The following is a 22,681-nucleotide window of genomic DNA, read 5'->3' as shown; positions in this document are numbered from 1 at the left end:
AAAGATTAGATGTATTTTATTCCGTTTTGTGCTATCCATCTGTGATACCTTCTTAATTTTATTAGATTACCTCCCTGAATTTTGTCCCACAGATGGCCCACAGAGGTATTTATTTTATTTATTTCCTTTCTTTCTCCAGAATGTATTTTTTTCCTATCCCAATCACGATTACAAATGTCAAGCAAGGTAAAAATTCCACTTAAGGAGATTTAACACTCAATTTATGTTAAGTACAGTAATGAACTGATTGTGTAGAATGGATCCAGGTCTATGAAAGTAACTATCACTTTTTTATGTTTATAAGCAGTGTGACAAAGCTGAAGAGATCAATTTTCAGTTACACTGCATTTATTACTGTAACAATTTCACATTATGAGAACCAGTATTATGGCATAAAAGTAATTAGGGTATATGAAATTTAGGCAAGACAGATTCACTACATGCTTCTTTGTGAAAGAAACAACAAAAAAAACCCTGCAGGTAGATAAAAATGTCACAGATAGCAAACAAACAAAACATTAAAGAAATGTACAAGCAAATACCTCACTTTAGTGCAAAAGTTTGGCAGTGCTAACAACCTACTCAATGACCTCACCAGCTATGTAATTATCAGATAAGCAAGATGTTATGCCTCTGACTAGTAAACACCTTTGAATAAATCATTATAATTACACATAAATCACAATGCCTAGTTTGTACAAATTGAAAGAGAGCTGGAGGGAACTCCATTTTTTAGAAGCAGTTCATTTCCTTCCCTTGTTTATTATGACACATCCTGCCCTGGGAAGAATTTGATCCCTGACTCCAGAGGATATGCTGCACTGTGTATTTGCCTTTAGGATACATCAGAGTGATCAATATGAATGCACCTAAGAGAAGAAAAGGAAAATGTACCCTCAGATCTGGTGTGCTTCTGAGCCAGTGCCCAGGAAGTAAAATAGTTCAGGAGAGCTTGAATGCCTGCCATTACTTGTGCTTTCTATTCAGAGTCATTAAACCTCAAGCCAGTTATTTCAGTACAGAACAATCAGAACTGAAACATGTCTATTTATAGAAGTCAGGAGACTTCCTATTAGAAAAACAGTGTACACCTAGTGCTGTCTCTCAGATTCAGACTGACATAGCAGTGTGACTCCTACTTAAATGTGTTGATATATTCCTCATAATCTATACCTGAAAAAAACATTATTGGAAAACAAAAACAAAAGAGTCATTGGTTACAACAGCTATTTAGTTCTAGAACAGGCTCCTCTAGGAATCCATTTTGCCTCAAATTTGCCCACGTCACTCCTTACAGAGCTTAACCTTTTTGTGGAAAATGAACATCTATGACCAGGAAACCAACAGTCTGTCTTCCTTCTGCATATTTAATAATAGAAGAACTATATCTCAGGAAAAAAAGTGCTACTGTGATTAGTATTCCAACAATATCACATGGGCCATGCAAAGGGCCAAAGATCCCTTTCACAGAATTTATTGTTAAATAAATTAAAGCTAGATACATGTGAGCTAAAAAATTCTACAATAACAGACAAAGAACAAATGTGGCATTAATAATAAACACCATCTGCATGGAAGGATTCATGTTTCAAAATGTTTCTAGAGATTTTATTAAGAAGCTTTAGTAAAGTCAATACTATTCAATTTTCAATGTACAGAGTTTTGCTGCTTTCCTGCAGACTTCAGACCAGAAGCAGGCTTTACAGGACATTTGAGGGGGAAGGTTAAAAAGAATGCTTCATATCTGAAAAATTTAATTACTAGCAATTTGCATGAAGCTTTTCCCACAGAATGAACTATGTCTCTAGTTATGGAAATCCTGTTTGCTTTATCCTGCAAACCAATGGAGCTCAGCACACAGGAGCTGTAGATCAGTTAGGTAACATGAAATCACACCTCATGGAGATACTCTCTACTCCTTGCATTATTTTGCACTTGGACAAGTAAAAGAGTGGTAACAGGATGAGAATATGCAATTGCATGTTCATTTGCTCTTTGAATATCTTTTCAAATCAAGATAGTTTAGTTCAGCCTGTGTATTAAGGCCTTGCATACACAAGGAATGCTCATCTTCAGAATTATATCTAACTATGTCTAAAGTGAGTTTAAGGTGGACACATCCTGGCAGCATAAAGCTTTTATTCACCTTTCTTTTGCCAGTTCTCAGCCTCTCCTCTCATGGAGTCTTTGTAGCCCTCATCCAGTCCCATCTCAAAAAGTATTTGTACCTGTAATGTGCATCTCATGCTTACCTAAGAATATCAACCCAAGTTTCTACTTCAACTAGTAGAAGTACAGCACAATTTGATTGAAATCTGATGTGATCACCTTTTACTCTGAGTCAAAGAACATGCTATTCAATTCAGAGAGCAATAACTTCCAACTGAAATTTGATGTTAAATACAAATTCAAATTTTCAATGAGATAGCACTGTTTTCATTGGCTTTGTCACTGATTTGTCATTTGAAATAATTGAAACAGCTTATGTGGAAAAATAATTTAAAAGATAATAGTCTAGGGAGAAAAGCAAACATGCTTTTTAGCAGCAGAGGAAATAGCAATGCAGACACCAATAAAAACATTTAGCTTTTTCTGTATAATATTCTACAGAGAGTTTTTGTATTCTGATATATTAGACCAAAGTTAACAGAAACCAAATGAGAACTGTAGGATTTAATGTGGTTTCAGATAAATTTCAAGAATTTCTGAAGGTGACCTCAAGTAAAGTGATTTTATTCTAGTTTTTGAAATGAGCACATTCTCCCCATGAGCTATGGCATTGGAGGCTACATTTTGCAGGAAAACTGTTGGATGCATACACCTCTGTAATTTTAATCTCTCAGGTGTATATTTTTTAATTTAATCAAATTACTAAGTTTAATGTTATTATTATAGGCTGAAATTTCATTTTGCAGTGTTAAGGTTTCCATCTTGAAATTTGAAATGAAAGAACTTGGAAAATCAAATAAAATTTTCATCTTTCATGTTTATCTTCCTGTATTTCATTCATTCAGGGAAATAAAAAAGAAAAAAAAGCGCCACATGGATTTGTTTTTATTTAATCTCAAGTGAATTTGCAATTTTGCATTTGCTCACACCACTACCTTGAAATTAATCAGTTTATGAGCACTAGAGGAAAAGAAGACAAGAAACAGCCAGCATTTGTCAAGAGCATATTACATAAAAGTAGTCTCCTTTCTTCTGACAGAGTAACTGATCTAGTAACAGAAATCAGAGTAACTGATTTAGTGAACAAAGCAAATATTAGCAATGAAACAATTTGACTTTCATTTTCATCTAAGTCTTTAGACATTGCTTCAACATAACATACCTCTGAGGTGATTGCACAGCTATTTGAAAAAATGAAGTCTAATTCCCTATCAAAGTGGATTCTTCTTGGAGCAGAACCTCAAAAGGTACTCCACTGTACATTCAGTTCTGATCAAAATTTTCAGTAACAAATTGAATAATGGAATAATAAGTGCATTTATAAATAGCAAGTGATACCAAGATGAAAAGAAGTATAAAGACTTTGTAAAGCATGGTCAGAATTCAAAATAATTCTGATAATTGGTCCAAATTCAACCCAAGCAAATTCAAAACAAGTTAAAAGTGCCATAGTTCATAAGATGAAATCAAAGCAAGAGGTACAATTTGCCATAGAGCACTACTGCAGAGAAGGACCAAATTTATAAACTGCATATGAACTAACAATACAATATTGTTGCCAAAGGAAAAAAACAAAACAACCAACAAAGCAAATATAAATAACTTTTCATCTGTTGGCAAGTAATTATTGATGCTGAAAGAGTTGAATCCACTCCCTTAAAATTTCATTTATTCCATGCCAATTCCCCACAGAATTCCAAATAATAGCCCTGCAGATATCAAGAATTGTAACCAATCCTGTTTATGAGGATTACAGTGATAACAATGATCAGAGGTTAATCCTTCTGCTTCATTTTGTGTCAGTCATATCTTTCCAGTAACACTGTTCCCAGATTTCAGTAGAGGGTTAGAAAAAGAAGATAAATTGTGGAAGACTTCCTACAGGGGCTGACTTGGATGGAGTCAGTCCTTTGTCTAGCAACTCACACAGTGATGTCTTTTTGATTTGGTACAAACCAGTTTACAACACACCATTGCTTTAACTGAGTGTCGGTGCCTTCTTGGTGCCTCATGCTGACCTGCAGCAAGGAGGCTGGGAGGGGACACAGCCAGGACAGCTGACCCCAACTGGCCAAAAGGATGTTCTGTACCATATGATGCTGTGCTCAACAATAAAAGCTGGGAGAAGGAATAGGGGAGCAGGGAGTGGGGGAAGACACATCCATTCAGAGTGGTGGCATTTGGCTGCCCCACTAACCCGTTTGATTCCATCCATTATGAAGCTCCTGTCCTGGGGATGGCTGAACACCTGTCTGCTCACAGGAACTGGTGAATTAATTCCTTCTTTTGCTTTACTTGCAGACACAGCTTTTGCATTCCCTATTAAACTGTCTACCTCAATTCATGAGTTTTCTCACTTTCACCCTTCTGATTCTCTCCCTCATCCCACCAGGGGGAGATGAACAAGGAGCTGGGTGATGCTTTGCTGATGGCTAGGGTTAAACCACTCAGCTCCTTGTTTTACCACCACTGTGTTTTACCACCCAGTGGTGGTTTTACCACCACTGAATAAAATTTTACCCATCCAAAGTCAGTTATCTCTTTAATCAGTGGAGACAGGATACAAAGTAAGCATTTTAATTTGCAGCAAAGGGTACATAAAGAACAGTTTCTGAACACATGTATCAAGTACTGGAATACCTTACTCTAGGGAGGCTATAGAACCTCTGCTAAGGAAGATCCTGAGATTTGTACAGGATCCATTTTTAAGAGGAATTCGTGTCAACTCTAGTTGAAATATATTTTCAGACACCTCTAAGATGCATGGATGTAAACAGAAGATTTTCAGGAAAGGTTATTGTTTACATATTGATGCACTCAACTGTATTCAGTGGTACTTAAAGCATGTGGTAATCCTGATCTGTAAAAACAAAAAAATGTTTTAGATTAATGCAAGTTTTAGCTTCATGAGTCATGAGTCCTCATAGTATACATGGGAAAAAAAAAGTCAACCTCCTCTGCTCCTGAATGGTAATGGAGGGAGCACAGATTGTACCAAGTGGGGTGAGGAAGCACGTATTCATGGAAGTAGTGTTTGTGCACAAATCCTACTTCAAACTGGACAGAGGAATGTGTTGGACTTCAACCCTGCTATGTAGTCAATTTAAAAGAGCCAATAGTTTGCTAGCCAGGAGTTTAAAGTGGAAGCACTAACAGATGTCTGAAAGACAGAACTTCTGCCTCACTGACTGCCTCTGGATTCTAGGCTGAATTTTATGCTCTTCAGCGTCTCAGCAGGCAGCAGCATCAGGCAGGCTGTGTGACAGGGTATGGAGATGTGGGAATTCTACACCTCTGACAATCTGAGCTTCACAGATAGCACTCCAGGGGAAAATATCCTTTGAAGCCTATTTCTGGTTACAGCAGTTTGGCTGTCTTGTGCAAATATCAGAATGCCACTTGTTTGACTGAATAGTTTTTCTTTCTTAATGACATGTCCTCTTGCAAGTTTTTGATATCCCTACTTCGTTTGTAAGACTTTCCCTAAAGGAATGTCTCACACCTAGGTGTTCAGGAATTTTCTCCTTAAAACAGTAGTTATTGGAAGCATTTTAATTTCTCTTTTGGTGTGGCCCTCAAGGGTCATGAGCTATTACCAATATGGACTCACTACGACAACAATGAAGAAACAATCACTCCACATGAGTGATAGCACAGGACAAGATGGTGAGGTTTCTGATATTCTTCTGAACTGTTCTGGAAAGCAGCTATGCACCTGCCCATATGCAAATCTTTCACTGTTTCAGAGTGTGTTCAGACTGACTGTACTGTGCCATAACACATAGCCCCATAACCACTAGCTTAGCTGGACAAATTAGGCTAAAATCTATTGTCACATTAATTGCAGTCAAGTACTTTAAATGTAAAAAAATACCTTACCCTACAATTGAGGCTGAGATGGTTGGACACAGTCAATTCATTCACAAAATACTTTGTGCAGTTGCTGTGTGGCTGCCAGGGAAAGGCTGAAGGAATCCTGAGGACAGTCACTACTCAGTCCCCTTGAGGATGATCAGGATTTTTTTTTTGGCTCAACTACTCCCTAACTAAGAGGGTTTGAAGTGTCAAGGGAAGCATTCTTTGTAGAGGAGAGGCTGGTGTGAACCAAATGGAACCAGTTTAATTTCAAGGACAGTTCATCTATCCCTGAACAGCTTAGGACAAAACATTGCCCTGAGCTCAAGAATTAATGCACACTGACATCTGAGTTCAGAATTTGGGCAGTGAAATAGGCATTTGAAGTTGTTTGCAGTGCCTCTCATAAAAACAGAGTAATGCTTGAATATCCTGTATCTATTCTGCAAGTGATGTGGAGGGATATTGGGTCTAATTACAAATGGAGAGGCATAATGCTTCCTCTCTTGCCTGAAAGAAAGAATTATTTTATTACTGTTTATTTATATCAGAGACAGGTTTCAAGCCTGCTTTCCTTGTCAATCAAAGGAAAATTTCAAAAGTAAAAAAATAGCATTACAAACCAAGACCTACCTGTTTCTATCAAAAATAATCTCAAATGAGTAAAGATATTTTAGTTTCTCTACCTGGTCTCAAACTCTAAAACTGCCTTAAGACCTAGCTACCACATCAAAGAGTTACCATCTTCCTTACTGGAACAATGGATCATACATGGTAGATGACTTTCTCTAAAAGAAGCAAAAGAAATCTATTGCAGCCATAAGTAGAAGAATGGAGAACAGACAGGACAATCCATTCTCCATTTACATCATAATCTATGCAAGAGGTTAAAAATCCTTTCTTCAATCAATAAATTACCATACTGTAGCAGACAACAAAAAAAAGAAATTTCAGACCTGCAGCAAATGTTTTAAAGTTGGGTTTTCAATTTGCAGATAACTGTCAGTGAGACAACCAAAGGTAGCAAAAAACCCCTTAAATTGCAGTATTATTAAACCATGTCCATATACTTTTCTGTGCAACCAAAGAATGGGCAGAATACTGGAAATAAAAGTGCATTCAGAATTTACACTAGTCTGACATGGGGAGAAGAATACTACAGTATTGCAAGGCAGGTGCATTAGATGGTTCTCAGTCTATCCAGAAAAGACATTCAGGCTAAGAATAATTCTCCACTGAGTTGTATTACAGACTGCAACTCTAACAACCTATAGGTTTTATCATGGCATAACCTATCAAGGTATGAAAATATGCTGTCAAAATACTTTCTGAGCTCTAGAAGAGTTCAACAGCAAATAAAAGGAAAATAGGCAGTTCTGACCCAATGACAAACACATTGAAACAATTCAAACACTCAAGTCTGTTATTCCACTTCTGTGCTTACACACCGTGATTTGGATGAATATTCAGATTACTTTGAGATGTTCTCCACACATGGGTATTTTCTGCACAGCAAGCCTCAGTGAAACTAAAAGCTCTTAATAATCCAATATAGTATGCTCCTAATAATCCAATATCGCATGCTCTTCTTGTATGCAAGCAAAAATAACTTACAACCCCAACTGCTCCCCAATGCTGGAATTCTTACTTTATATGTATTTAATACACAACCTAAACACGACAGTCTGGTATAAGCTGCTATATATGTTTCTCACCACACATTGTGGGACTTAGACCTAACCTTCAGTGGGATGGAAGTACTTGGTACCTAATTAAAGCACAGATGTCACAGATCCACCAAAGCTCAGCTAAATCCATCTGTGTAGGTGTTTTCTTACCTTCTGTGAAGGTAGAGAAGGAAACTGCCTGACAAAAAAGACAGATGACAGGTTGAGAAATATTAGAGACAGGCTACTGAGAGTAGACTGGCATGAAGAACCAGGTGAAAACTGGAAGGAGAGAATGTGCATGTGGGAAGAAGGATCATGCAGCTGAGACATGCAGGGACCAGGCTACACAATGGAACCCAGAGGAACTGCAGCAGGTGGGAGAATTCCAATAGCACCCTGCTCCAGCTGCTCACAGGGACATTGCAGGAAGGGGATCTGCCCACAAAATACTCTTCTCTCTTATGCACATGCACACACACACAAAGGAGCACAGTGGCACAATGCTTGGTGGGGTAACCCCAGTAACCCTCTCAGAGACACAAGCCCCTGCCCTGGTACCCCCAAGATGTCCCTGGGGAGGCTCCACCACAGTGCCGAACAGGAGCCCCAAAGCACCTTGGGGACCTTTTGGAAGCACATCCTAACTTGGATGAGTGTGTACATAGAACTTAACAAGTGGTACTGAGGTGCCCTCCCCACTAGACTACTGCAAAACCTGCAGATCCTACTTTTATAAGGAAAAGTCTGGGCTTTTAAAAAGGAACATGCAACAAACAGAAAGAGCTGGTGGAAAGAAAGAAGATTCAATTTGGATGTAGTTCCTAGGGAGGAGGAGCTCTTCCCAAGGAAACCAAATTGCCAGCTTGTGATTACTTTCCATCCTGTATTTCACCTGAACATTTCTACCACTTCCACTCTTTGCAACAGAACATTAGGTACCTGAGCTGAGAAGCCCTCTGAATGATGGCACTAATGAGAATTCATCATTGACCTTAAAAGGTAGAAACAGAGATAGAGCTGAGGAAACAGCCTCTTCCCTTCTGTGGATACATAGCAGCCTCAGGATAAGCAGCTAAGGAGTAAATGGGTTCATTTGTCTTAATGTCCTGTCTCATTCTAATTACAATGAATGAGAATGCCAATTATAATGTTAAAATAATGATGTTTGATCACATATGCAAGAAACAAAACCCCATATTTTAAGATCCAAATCGCAGACCTTGATCACTGCAGTTAGAGCACTCAGGCACCTATACTTATCTTTGTTAATGTGCCAGGTTCTGTAATATCCAGGAGACACAAAACAATACTGAAAAAAAAGAAGCTTGGGAATAAAGGCAATGGTTAAATAAACAGTATCAGGACACAAGCTCAACCACTGGCCTGCAATCATCTACTATGTTTGTTTTCCTCTCCCTGGGTGGCCATGCAACGTCCCAGGAGACAGCCTAAGCCAGTGACAGTTCCTAAAACTCAGCGAGAAGCAGGCCACCCTCAGTCAGGGAAAACAGTTTAGATACATGGACATGAGCCATACTGCATCACTTGTCCTTAGAACCAGGGAATTGACCCATTTTATTTATGAGTTAGACAAAACTGCAGAAGACAGTGATACAATAATTAAGTCATGCCTAATGTAAGGGTTTCCAGCTGCACTTCACAGATACTGTTTTTTATGTATCACACCATGCTGCCTTTCACTTCTACTCACCTGGCATGCCATGGGGTAGTGGAAGTCCATGACAGATATATGGACTGCCATGTAGAGCATCCATAAAACATGGACACTAAAGGAGACCTTAAAATTATCTCTGCAAACATTTTAAAGAAATGTAGGGACAGACCTCACTTTTGAAGATCAACAGATATCCTCATATTGTTAGATTTGAAAAAAAATAAATTGTAAATCATATGTGTTGGATAAAGGAAGAAAACCTGATGCTTTCTCCTACTTCACATATCTTCACTTGTACCCTTAGAGCTTTTTTTAAAGCCCTAACACTACATTCCAAGGGAAAATAGGGCTAACATGTCAAGCTGTATTTATGTAAAGTCCATAACTTCAGCCTCATCTTTATAGAAAATTACCTCAATTATTTTTTGTCGAAGAATGACTTCTAGACAGGCTCCACTGATACTTGGCCTCACTGTGGCTGTGAAACCTGAAGTGAGAGAGGTTTTTTTATGCACTTGCTAAAGCCAAATGGGAAAAAATATTTAAATGCCTAATTCCCATTTAGACAGAAAAATGCTTCTCGATTTGCTCCAAAATAGCTATATCTTATTTTTATTTTGTCTATCAGCCTGTTGAACAGTATTTTGGTATGGTGATATGTTTTCTATTTTGCCTATTGCAGAAAAAAAAATGTAGTGAACTGGTTTTCTTCCAAATAAACAAAAATGATCTTGTCTTATTTCTCCATTTTACACCAAAAATCCTTCAATAAACAGATCAACTGAGCTGTATTCTCTCAGATCTAAAACAACTGTGGTTCTGCCAGATTCATCTTGCATTTACAAACACAGAACACTCTGTAAGCTCTCTATATATATACAGTTTTAGTAGTTGCTATAAATTAAAACTGAAAATCCTTTTTATAGCTAAATTTTTATTTTTGAAAGCATTACCACGAATGTCAGAAACAAAGTCATTACAACAATAATCTTGTTATAGAAACACTATGACTTGAACAATTTGCTTCAAACTTTCTAAAATGCATGGCACTCAGCTCCTCTGTGCTTCCCTCTATCAGCAGAGGACTGTATTTTATTTATGTGAAGCACCTTTAAGGAAATATGTTAAGACTATATTTTTTTAATCCTGCTACCAGCTAAATGTGCTCAAATCCCTTCAATATTTTGCCTTTCTGTTTTGAAAAATTGGCATTGTTTTGTAAGGAAACATGCCTGCCAAAAAGATAGAAAGTCATGATATGAGCATTTTTCTTCTTTCATCAAAGGTAGGGTGCCACTTTTAGTAATAATTCTCTGTATGAATTTTTTTTTCCGGAAATCCAAAGGATCTCATAATTAACTTGAAACTGAAAAATAGTTTCAATTTCTGAGAATGTCAGAGGAGCCTCTATTCTCTTTGACATCTGTGCAAACTAGGATTACCTCTAAATGGACAACCTCAGGGGTTGAGTAATAAAATATTCAATATTACATTAAAAAATCAACTCTAAGGGAGTACAGTGAACATCAGAAGGGTAGAATAATCATGAAGAAAATGTTCCCTTTTGATGCAAGATAAGCCAGCATAACAACAATACATTGTGTGAAATTTTCAGAAACATGTTCTAAACCGTGGGTGGCTACTGCACTTTTTTGATGTCTGGAGTGGCTTTGGGATGCAGCATTCAAAAGAGCTGTCAGCTGAAAGTGGATGCAGCTGGAGAAAGTTGGAATCTGAACCTAGGAATGGCGTGGGCTGGCTGCAAATTACAATGAAGGCCTACACAGTGTATAAGCTTTTTGCTGCCTGAACCAATAAAAGTCGTGGTAGCCAAAGTTAAAAAAAAAAATAGTGTTTTTGTTTCAGTGGTATATAATGCCTCTACCTAAAATGGGAGCACAGTGATGAAAGGCAGCAGCACACTTCTCACAGCTGACCAGGGCTCAGAGCCAGTGACTGCATCAAAAAGGGTCCACAGCTGCCAGCAGCCAAATCACTGAGCAGTCCTGACCAGCAATCCCTTACAGAGAGTGCTCTGGCAGGACGGTGACAGGCTTCTGGCTAGACTGACTGACATTCTCCCAGCACCTATATTAGCAGACAATTATCTGACATTTAGGAACAGACATATGTATTTATAAACCAGAGTTGCTGCTTGAACCCTATCAGAGCCAGGATTCATTTCTTAAAGGGAAGCATTTTAAAAATACTTTAAAAAGCAGTTGTATGCTGTTACCTTCTTATCTGACACACTACAGTTATAAAAAATTACCTCAAAGCTTTTTACAGGATTTGCACATTGCTAGCATATTACAAAGCAGCTATACTGATGCCTAAATCCCTTGTATTTATTTAATTTCAGTAGCTGTGCACATTGCTGCTTTCCTTTGGCAAACATGTGGATCTTCCTGGACACTGGTGTTTTTCAGATTCTGTTAACATGACATAATTTATTCCAGTAAAGTTTTAATTTTAGCTCACTGTGTAATCAGCATGTATCATTTTAATTATTGTAATCTCTAAGTCAGCCCCTTAAATACCACTCTTCACTGGACTGTATGTTCTGTTTAAAAAGTAAATAGAACATTCAGAGAAAGATATATTTGGTACATTTAGGACTAAATGCTATATTTTGGTTTTACCTGGCAGAGCTCTATGTCCTTATACTTTTGTTATAAACAAATAAAGAATTTCACTTTCTAAATAAAAAGAGTGCATTTGAAACAGAGGATTCAGTACAATCTTACAGAGGGTTTATTTTAGTAATACAAAGAAATCATTTATGTGCTCTTCTACAAAGCATGAACATGTTCTGCTAGTAATTAGGAAGAAGAATACATATTGTTCAGAAAAATATATGATGCATTTAGATCTTCTAACATGAAACCACAGCATCACATTAGAGAGCAGAATTCAGTTGTGTGTGTCAGAATCTTATGTCTTGTACTGAAACCAATGATGTGTGTGGCATTAGATTAATTGCTAAAAGCAAAACTAAAAAGTGATCGAGATAATGTATGTTTCTGGAATGCATTTCCTCCCCAAAACTAAATGAACTTCCATGTTATGGAAGCAGATTAAATCTGTTACATGCTTGTAACTCAGTATGCTCTGAGGATCACATTTCTACTGATTTAGTTTGTTTAGGAAGCTCCTTGTTTAACAACATACAAAGAAGTGTTTCTAAAATGTGTGCTTTATTTGTCAAAACTTAGCTCCGTACTCACATGACATATATTTTGCATTAGGAAACCAACCAGTTTTGTACACTGTTGGTTATATATTTGTACCAACAGTTAACCAAAAGGATTTTGGAAAGTTACATCTGCTAGATTTGAATGTACACATGTATTTGTATGGTAACCCACAAAATACTTCTGTGGCTAACTTCACCATTATTATTTTGCACAGTATTTTAAATTACTTACTTATGATAGAATGATCTTGTGCTTTTGCTGGCATGCTAGGATCTCCAGTCCTGCTTATTTAACCTTACCTCCACAGGGTTGTTTACACTTTCAGAACCTGATTTCAATTTACTTTAATTTTCTCAGAGACTTTTGTATTTATAAAAGCTGAGCATCTAGTGACCTCTCTATTCCTGACATTTCCTTTACTCTCCACTATGAAAAAGAACAAAAACCCCAGTGTCCCATTTCTGTTCCAAAAAAACTAAACTGCTTCCTTCAGTGGGTTGGTCCCTGTAATTGAAAATGGCAACCAGATGTTTACAGAACACACAAGAAATTTTCCTTGGGGCCTTTAGTCTTTATAATTGTTTGCTAAAGTTAGTTGGATTTCATGGAAACTTGTCTGAGGCTGAAATAAACAGCAAGCAGGGGCTCCTCCTAACTGTATTCTGAAAAATTTTAAAAAAGGAAAAAAGAAAAAAGGTTAAAATTAATGTTTCCTACTCTTGTTGATGTATTTCTGACTCCACAGAAAAATATTCACTAAGGGAGAAAATTTGGTTCTCTTAGTACTTATTTTACATGCCATCCCATGAAAAACATGTGTGTTTCACAATACACTATTTGCTTTCTACTTTCTCAAAGTTCAGCAGGCTATTATCTAAGCATGACTGATTTTTGCTCCCTGCCCTTTTCCCCACTCCCATCAGGAATATATTCTCATAAATTTTGGTGGGTTTGAGAATATTTTGCACTTTAAGAAGATGCTCTAAACTACATACTGTTTGTTCCTCCAAGCTCTGAGTCACCACAGCTGATTCACACCTGAAATCTCTCCATCTTCTTTAGAAATCATCATTTTCCCTCTTCAGTTTTTTGTCTGCCTGATTTTCTCAAGGCTAGTCATATATTCCAAGAAGTCTGTGAGACCATCTTGTTGCCCCACCAGGGGACTCACTACACCCAATAAAATCTCTTTACCTAATATTTCAAGATATCAAAGATTGAATGCTCCACAGCTCCAGGGAATCCATTTGATTACTTCACTAGCTTTACTCCCAAAACAGATTTCCTAATAACAATTTTGTTGTAGTACATCATGCCCTGATTACTACAGGCATGATGAACAGATTGTTCTTTTTTCCTTGGCAGCAGAATTCATTAACACTTTGTGTTAACAAGCACCTCTGTTCACCCAAACATACCAGCCTTCACACTCACTGAAGAAAGAGCATCACTGTGTCCTCCTGTCTCCAGCACCTTCTCTCATTTTCACTAATTTTGCTGATATGGTATGTCTTGGAAAATGAAAAACTAATGTCTGACAGTCACCAGCCATGGCCCTGGGGGCCTCTCAAACCCATGGCTGCAGTTTATTCTCGAGACTAATTAGCAGCTCTGAGGAAACTGTTACTGGCTGCGCTTACTAAGGAGCACTTCTGCAAGTGCTTGCTGCTGGCCAGATGTCAGCAATTAAGCTGATACTTTTCCTACTTAGCCTCTGGTCAAAAGTATGAAGAGTGAGGAAAACAGTGAGAGGTGATACAATATGCTAAAGGAATAACATAAAGATATACAGCAAAGAGGATGCATTTCATCCTAGTTCTGACAGTGACTCATACAGTTTCTAGCCTAGTTTTCTCCATCTGTAACTGATGTGGCAGCATTTTCTGGCCTTGTAACTTGAACTGCGACACAAAGTGAACTGAGTAATTTTCTTCCATGAAAAATGTAAATTTTCTTTAAAAAGTAATTTTTTTTCCAAAGGATACACAGCAAATCAAAATGAAAAACTGACAAAGACTGACTTCAAAAATTGCTTTTGGGGAAAATCAAATGAGAATTTTCCTTCATCTGTACCCCCCAGCCACTTTTTCAGTCATACAATATATAGAGAGACAGAAAACTTTGCATCACTCCACATCAACACCCGTGCTTGCTCCTGCAGCCTCATGTTCCCTGACAGTCCCCAACACCAGCTTTTACCACAGGGAATGACCACCACTGTGTACAAAGAAGCAAATAAACTGTCTACAGAGAGCTAAAAGAGGGGCAGCAGAGGCCTTATGTTCCATAATAATACAATTCCCAAACCACCATTTTACAGCAAAATGAGTTATACCTGGATATATTCGTGTGGCTCTATCAGTGAGGGAGTATTTACTCCTTGCTGTAATACATAGTAGTGCCACTTTAAATACCAGACAGATCTCTTGACCCAAGCACATAAAGAGAAAGGCCAAGATTTGCTCAGATTTGCTCCCATGGGTCTGTTGTCTCAATCATCCCTTCCTGTTGTTGGTACAGCTCCACCCAAGCACCACTCCCACATCTGCAAAAAGCTAGATCATCCTCATAGTTAGTTGCTGGAACTAGGGCTTAGTTTACACAGCCAAGTATTTAAACATAGCATGCTCTTAAAATGGCAGAAAAAAGGACATAATCCAGTGTATATTGACAATGTCAGAAAATAAGAAATAACTACAGATCTAATTCTCTTTGCAATATATGTAAATTTAAGTGTCTATGTAGTATATGATCCCTACTTAAAAATGTCAGGAAAATGAATAGGATATGAAAATGGTGTTGATTTCCATGGAAGTTGACAGAAAAGCTAAATATTGAACAAAGCTAAGATGGTTTCAATACTTATCTTATAGAACAATAAATCATACAAAAAAATCCCAACCCACATCAATATTTGTACTGTAGCAATCTTTCTAATGGCATGGCTAAAATTTAATCTTCAATGGAAGTCATTCAAACTGCAAAAAGAGGCAATAGTAAATTTTAAATACTTAACTGCAGTATTTTAAAAACAGGAAATGATCATGTAAAAGCAATACTATGTAAATGGTTTATGATGACTTTTTTAAAGTCCCTCATTGCAATTGCAAGAGCTTCCACCAAATTACTAACACTCTAAAGCAGCAGGGAGCATGTAATGTTATGCTGCACTCAGTTTGTCAGAAGCCTGAATACCTGTGCTTTTTTCCATGGCCAAACTGATGGGCTACCACTGAGCATATGCACAATCTTTTCCACTCCAAGAGCTAGTGATAATGACAGAATTTTGCATGTTATTGCTGAATGAATTAAAATTGGCCAGTCAGATTTGTAACATACAACTGCACACATTTCTTGGAGCCTGAAGTTTGCTGAGATTTGCATAACTATTAGTAAAGGTGAAGAATTGAGAAATGAAGGAAATGCCTATTAAGGGAGGGTCACCAAAGAGTAATGAGGCAGGCACATCCAGCAAAGGACAGAAAAACTGATGGCTCTGTAAGGAAAGATAAAAGTGGTTTATTTATCTTTGAAGACGTCATCTAGGCAAAGTATGGAACTCAGGAAAGATTCAGGCAGCAGGCAGTAACTAGAAAATATTATTTTTGGAGGGCAGAAATGGCTACTAGAGAAACAAATTTCTGAGATAAAACCTTCCTTTTAAAGTATGTTGTGAAAATGTTGGCAGGGTAGCACAGAGACATAGGGACACACATATCCTGTTAATCTTTACTGTGGTAACAGAGATGAGAGCTTCTCAGACTGGAAGAACAGGGAAGAAGGCAGAAGACACTGGAAAATATTTGGCAAGTTCTTCTCTGGTATTTGCCACGCTGGGAGGATCTAAGGGGGCTCTGAAGCCAGGTGGCTCATCCCACTCATCTCTGATAGAGCAACACAGCTCTGTCCTGGGGTGAGGCAAGGAAGCCCAGAGGCTTGTACAGCTCAGTATGGCAAATCTCCCCTGAGAAAGCCTGGAAGTGTAGGGCTTTCTCAGTCCTCCTTCTGATCCTTTTATTATTTTCCATGAGATTGTGACACCAATTTCAACCCCCTCCAAGGTGTGGCAAAGGCTTATCTTGTTCCAGAGGAGAGGAAGGAAGACCAATCACACTACCTGGAAGACCAAACAAATGTGCCATTTGTAGATGTGCTGGCCAATACAACCTGGTACCTTTCTTATCAGCTGTTATGATGAGCTGTTTGCTCACCAGCAATTTCCTCTGAACTGCTTACTTCAAAACAGATTTACCACAGATATTTACTGGAGACACTGACCATGACAAAACAGATTTCTCAAGGTAGTAATTCCAAAAATTACTCTGCAAAATATGACTATTCCATCATCTGCTACTAACACAGTTCTAATGCAGTTCCACCTCTCTATCTCCATCCCGGCAGCAGACAAAGAGACGTTAAATTTACAGCAAACTGGCTCATTTAGGCTGCTGCAAAAGGAAGTCTCAAAGAGCTCAGAACAGGCACAGGTATCATCAGTCCATGGAATTTTCCCTCCATGTGGGTTTAATTGCTAAGGAATGGTGAAAGCACAACTACTTTTTGTTCAAGCAAAGCTGCTTGAGAATTCACTGACAAAGCTATTTTTCAGTGAAAAATTAGGGGTTTGAATAGTTTATGTTTTACTGCAAAACACATCTGTATGGATTTTTGATAGCAAACCCATAAACCACAGTCTCTTTGCCATGATTAAAAAAAAAAAAAAGTTTTTTCTTTTTAGCCAACTGCTTTCCAGTTACCAAAACTCAAAATGGTTTTGGTTGGTTTATAAGAAGTGAAAAATTTCCACTGAAGAAAACTATTCCCCTGATGTTTCTCTCTGACTGCAACAGAACAGTCCAGGTGTTGAGGATCTTTCTGGAAGATCAGTGAGCAAAGCCGTCACATTTGGGTTTCAAACAGCAGCAGAACTGGTCCAAAAATTCTTAGCAGGCCAGCACAAAAAAAAAGTTAGGAATGTTTTGTGGTGAATTTTTTTCCATATATGACTTAGCTAGAGTCTTGGCTCTCAGCCATTCAAAACAAAAAAATCCTTTCAAATTTAGAGTGAGCTTTGAAAGATACATGAGTAAGAAAGACTGCACACAAATAAAAGCACCTGATAGAGCTGCTAAGAAATACCAAGTAATAAGAAATTACTATTTTTTTAGATTTTTCACAGCACTCATACTCTGTGTTTCTCAGTTCATTATCTATATATATTTTAATTGAGGCCTAAAGGAGCATATTTTTAATAAAATTTTAGAAAAATATTACACCAAAGCATAGCTCAAAATACCCTTCTCCAAAATAAGGAGTTCTATCCCATCCAGAAGAGTAAACCCCACCATCTACTAGGGAAGAAAATTAACTCTGAATGTAATTTGCTTAGCTGAAAGAAAAGATTATTGGTTTGGTATGTAGACATGCTCTATTACTTATTTCTTTTTTTTAAAACATAACCTTAAAGCTAGACACTTAACAGAGAATAGTTAAAGGCAGATTTATGCTGCCATGAAATGTCAGTAGAATCTTACTCTTTGCCTTAAGTTGGCAAGCATTTGACTTTTTTACATAATCCAACATCTGCTGGAAGCTGTGGGATGTTTCTGGAAAATACCTGACCTTTTTATTATTTTTTTTTATTATTATTACTGGAAAAACACTACAGGAAGTACTGATTCTAGCCTGTAAAGTATAAATATCCACAGTTAAGCTCATTTCTGCAGAGGCAATATTTGAAGTGTAAAAACTGTACAGGAGAACTTCAATCTGAATTCAGCACTGTAGGAAAATCTAGTACATTTTTTTTTTCTTCTTTTTTTTTTTAATAAGTTGCAACTGAATTTGGCATGCCCACTTCCTTGGCCATTTGAAACAAAAGTGTCTCACAGACATGGTGCACGTGGTCCACAGAGATACCAACTTTTCTCTGCAGCCCATCTGACATTAGCAAAGCCTGCAAGACACGGTGTGTCTTGTCGCTCTGAGATGTACTCTAGGCAAGGAGTGGCTAAAGGGTGACTACAAAACTAGATTGAAGTAAGAGTGAGATAAGACAATTAATTTACTACTTCTTGGTACAGCCTGCCAAAGAAAACCCCATGTACCTCATTTTCAAGAAAGTTTCTTAGAGAAACTTGAAATTAGTGATGGAATTTTGAGTAATCTCAAGCATGCTAAGTAACTGTAGTTTATTATCTACGAAATCATCTGGTTTGGTTAAAACTCAAAGCAAACCTGAGCTCTCTGGTAGCTCCAGAAGCATATTGCAAGCCTGAATGATGCAAAGAATACCCCTTTAGCACAAGAAATATCCAACTACACCATTTTTCTTCTGGCAGAATAGTAGCCTGTGTACTTTTTTCAGAGCCTTGCACTTCCTGAATTGACTTCCAAGACCAGATTGGCATCACAGCTTCAGTTCATACCTCTGAGATGTCCAAGAATACTCAGACATGGTCATCACACATCTAACTGGTGCCCAAGCTTCTCTATCAAGCACAGTGTAACTCTACACAATAAAGCTACAGTCCTTTGTGCAAGAGATCAGGATTCTTCAGTAGACTGTTTGAAGTGTGGATCAAATTTCAAGAGGAACTAAGAACCAACAGTAATCTGTCCCAGATTCAGCATTAAGTGCAAAATGTATTTGTTCTATATTGTGTTCTTTAACAAATTTACAGAACAATCAAAACATATACTAGAAGAAAAAACCTTCACATAAACAAGTTTTCTTTAGGAGAGAAAAGGATAAGGTAGAAAATGTAGTAGGTATGTGTTTTGTAATGAAACATTCTATTGAAAACCCCTCAGTTATATTGATGAAGCTGTTATGAGAAGTCATCAGGAACCAAACTGATCTGATTTAGTTGTCAAGACTATGATGAACTACTCTGCTGCATTTTTTACAGAGGGATGTAGCTAATGGAAGAATCACCTGTGGGAAAATATCCACACATCTGAGAAGGGCTAGAATTTGGCTTTTATCATTACTTTTATCAGAGCTTTTATGCTTTCTGTTTGTTGAAGAACACTGGATCAATTCTACATTTAGTGATCACATTTATTAATTAACATATTAACCAAGTCCAATTATTCTTACTGTGATAAGGGCCCTCATGCCTCAGCTCTTCCACGAGTCCCCTGTTTTCAAGGACTGTGACTGTATATCCGTGTTTTGCCAGGATGCGCTGACAGAGCTGACGATCAGTTTCATGGTGAGCAGGAGGTGCATACAGAATTGCTCTTCTCGTGTGGCTTCCAAAGTACTGGAGAATGGAGGCATCGATCTAGAGCAAACACAGTGCAAAGACAATGATGGTGAGATAGGACATTCCTCAGCAGTACAAAATACAGTTGCTGCTTTTCACAAAATGCAGCTAGTAACTTACTGTGGCAACAGTGAGAATAGTTCTAGTATAATTAAGAATTCGCTTTATATCAGGGACTTCAGACCACAAATTCCATTTTGTCTGGAGATTTTTTCTATCTTCATTTTGAACCGATACTATAAAGTTTTAAAAGCTAGCCCTGGTTAGGACTCAAGGATCTTTAAAAAATGTTCTTCCCTTTGTGGAAACAACTTTCCTGAAATCTGAGCTTCTCTGGTGAGCTAGTAACAGCAATTGCTATCTGTCTTTGACTGTGGCTGTGGTCACCTGAACAGAGAGGCCTTGGGAGGTCCCATGTGAATTGTTCCAAGGAATGTGGGTCCTGTGCAGATGTAAGTGCAGACATCTGAGTTTTGCTATGCAACATTATTAAGAAAAATAAGAGTACTGGGGTAAAATCAGACACAGGAATCCTAAAGAGAACTGGAGATTACTGTGCTCTAGAAAGTTAAATGTAACCTTGTCAGTCCTTTATTGACTTATTAGTCCAACACCATCTAGCCCATAGGAGGACTGGCAGAGAGACTTGTATATAAGAGAAAGTGGAAAGGCATCTGATGTCCCCAATGAATCTCAAGGAACACTTAGATTACCTACCACTTACTGTCTTCCCATATAGTGCCTAGGGACAATGGCATCTAGAGAAAAGCCTTCCTCTAGATCTACCCTGGGGTATGAGCTTCTTGAAAGAAAAAAAAAAAAAAGGAAAAGAGACACCCCAAACACACAAACATAACATTCATTTCTGAAAAGGGCAAATCACTGGGCTGTTGCCATCAGATCTTTGGGTAAGGGGGATATTTTATGTCTTAAATAAATGTGGAGGGCTAACCCTGTCTGGAAGCCATGTGCCCACCAAAGCCACCCTACCATTCCCCTTTCCAACTGGACAGAGGGAAAAATACGCTGAAAGTCTTGTGGGTAGAGATGAAAATAGGGAGAGATCATTGATTGATTACTGTCACAGGAAAAAACAGATGCATCTTGGGGAAACTGATTTGTTTGATAATAAATGGAATTAGAGTGAGATAATCAGAAATAGAATCAATACACCTTTCCCCCACCCCTCCCTTCTTCCCAGGTTCAACTTCCCTCCCAAATTCTCTACCTCTCCCTCAGTGGAAAAAGGGGAGCTGAGACTGGGGACTTGGTCAGTTCATCACACTTTGTCTTTGTCTTTGCTGCTCCTTCCTCCTCAGTGGGAGGACTCCTCACACTCCTCCCCTGCTTCAGTGTGGGGTGCCTCCCATTGGAGACAGTCCTTCATGAACTTCTCCAACATGAGTTCTTCCTACAGGCTTCAATTCTTCAAACTGTTCCAGCGTGGGGCTCTTCAAGTGGGCCCAGTCCTTCAGGAACAGACTGCTCCAGCATGGGTTCTCCGTGGCCTGCTGGTGGATCTCTACTCCACTGCAGACCTCTGTGGACTGCAGGGGACAGCCTGCCTCACCACGGTCTTCATCACATTCTAGAGGTAACTCTCTGCTCTGATGCCTGAAGCACTTCCTCCCCCTCTTCCTTCACTGACCTGGTGTCTGCAGAGTTACTCCACTCATGCATCCTCACTCCTCTCTCTGGGTTGCACAATCACTTTTTTCCCCTTTTTAAATCTGTTATTCCAGAGTTGCTACCACCATCATTGATGGGATCAACCTTGGCCAGTGGCAGTTCTGTCTTGGAACCTGCTGGCACTGACTGTGTGGGACATGGGGGATGGGGAAGCTCCTGGCAGCTTCTCACAGAAGCCACCCTAGTAGCCCCCCCCCCACCCAAAAACCTTGCTGTTCAAACCCCAATAAAACAAAGCATAAAAATAGGTTGCTCAATGTGGGAATAAAAACACCATTAAAAACCAAGACTTTGTTTTGGTGAAATATATTTGTCTTTAGCATTGAAACGTACCAGCAGGGATTAAATTCAGGTCATTAAATTACTTCTGTGCAAGTTTGTGAATTTCAACCTGACAGTTGTCAGCAGTTTAAAAGTTAAGTTATTTCATAACTCCTAATTTTAGTAAGCTTATCACTGGAGATAGGAAGTACTACACAAACAAGTCACCACATTTTTTGCACAGTAGACTAGACTGAAAAGAGACAGATGCTTTTATACAAATAAATTTCATTCAAGATGTGTCCAGTTGTTTATAGGCCTGGGATCTAATGCTAAAGTCACTCTGCTCAGCAGTGCATCCCTTGAGTGTGAGATGCAGTTTTACATTGTGCTTGGCTGAAGAGTAAGCTATTCTGCAGCAGTAAAGAGCACAAACTATTCCAGAGCCCTTTGCTTCCAACAGCAAATGTTCTTTTGCTTCAGAGCAGTCATTGCCCATGGAAAGCGTCAGAATTATTGATGAAGGGACCCTGAAAAAATCTCAATACAACACTATCAGTCTTCCACATATACTTGCTAAATGTGCAACCCAAAACTAATTTAGAAACTGAGATATTCAAGTAAAGGCTGATCACTTGCTGGCCAGAGTAAGCACACATAGCAGAGGGTGAAGTCATCGGAACTGTGTTAGGTCACCTGTTTGACAGCGTTCCTGACATCCCAGAATTTTTAAAACAGTGTTCTCAGATGGCCCTTGCCCACCACAGCAATGTCACTCTTGTCCCCTTCTCCCTTTGCCCCTCCTTCCTCTCCTCTTATCTTCTCTATTTCCTGTTCTCTCGCAGCGCCAGCAGCTGCTGGCAGCCCTTCCTCTCCATTTCCCTCCCTCCCTGT

At 38.4% G+C, this 22,681-nt stretch overlaps 1 protein-coding gene across 1 annotated transcript in view; it reads right to left on the bottom strand.

The window, feature by feature from the left end:
• Positions 1 to 22,681, bottom strand: part of CPED1 (cadherin like and PC-esterase domain containing 1) — a 143,770-nt gene that overhangs the window by 110,463 nt on the left and 10,626 nt on the right. The window contains exon 3 of the mRNA XM_071423728.1: positions 19,669 to 19,855. Coding sequence (XP_071279829.1) covers positions 19,669 to 19,855 — 187 coding nt within the window. The remainder of the gene's footprint in view (positions 1 to 19,668; positions 19,856 to 22,681) is intronic.

Source organism: Agelaius tricolor, unplaced genomic scaffold, assembly GCF_023055355.1.
Source record: "Agelaius tricolor isolate 1412-34295 unplaced genomic scaffold, bAgeTri1.0.p SCAF_3, whole genome shotgun sequence".
NCBI lineage: Eukaryota > Metazoa > Chordata > Aves > Passeriformes > Icteridae > Agelaius > Agelaius tricolor.
This window is presented reverse-complemented; position numbering and strand designations above follow the sequence as displayed.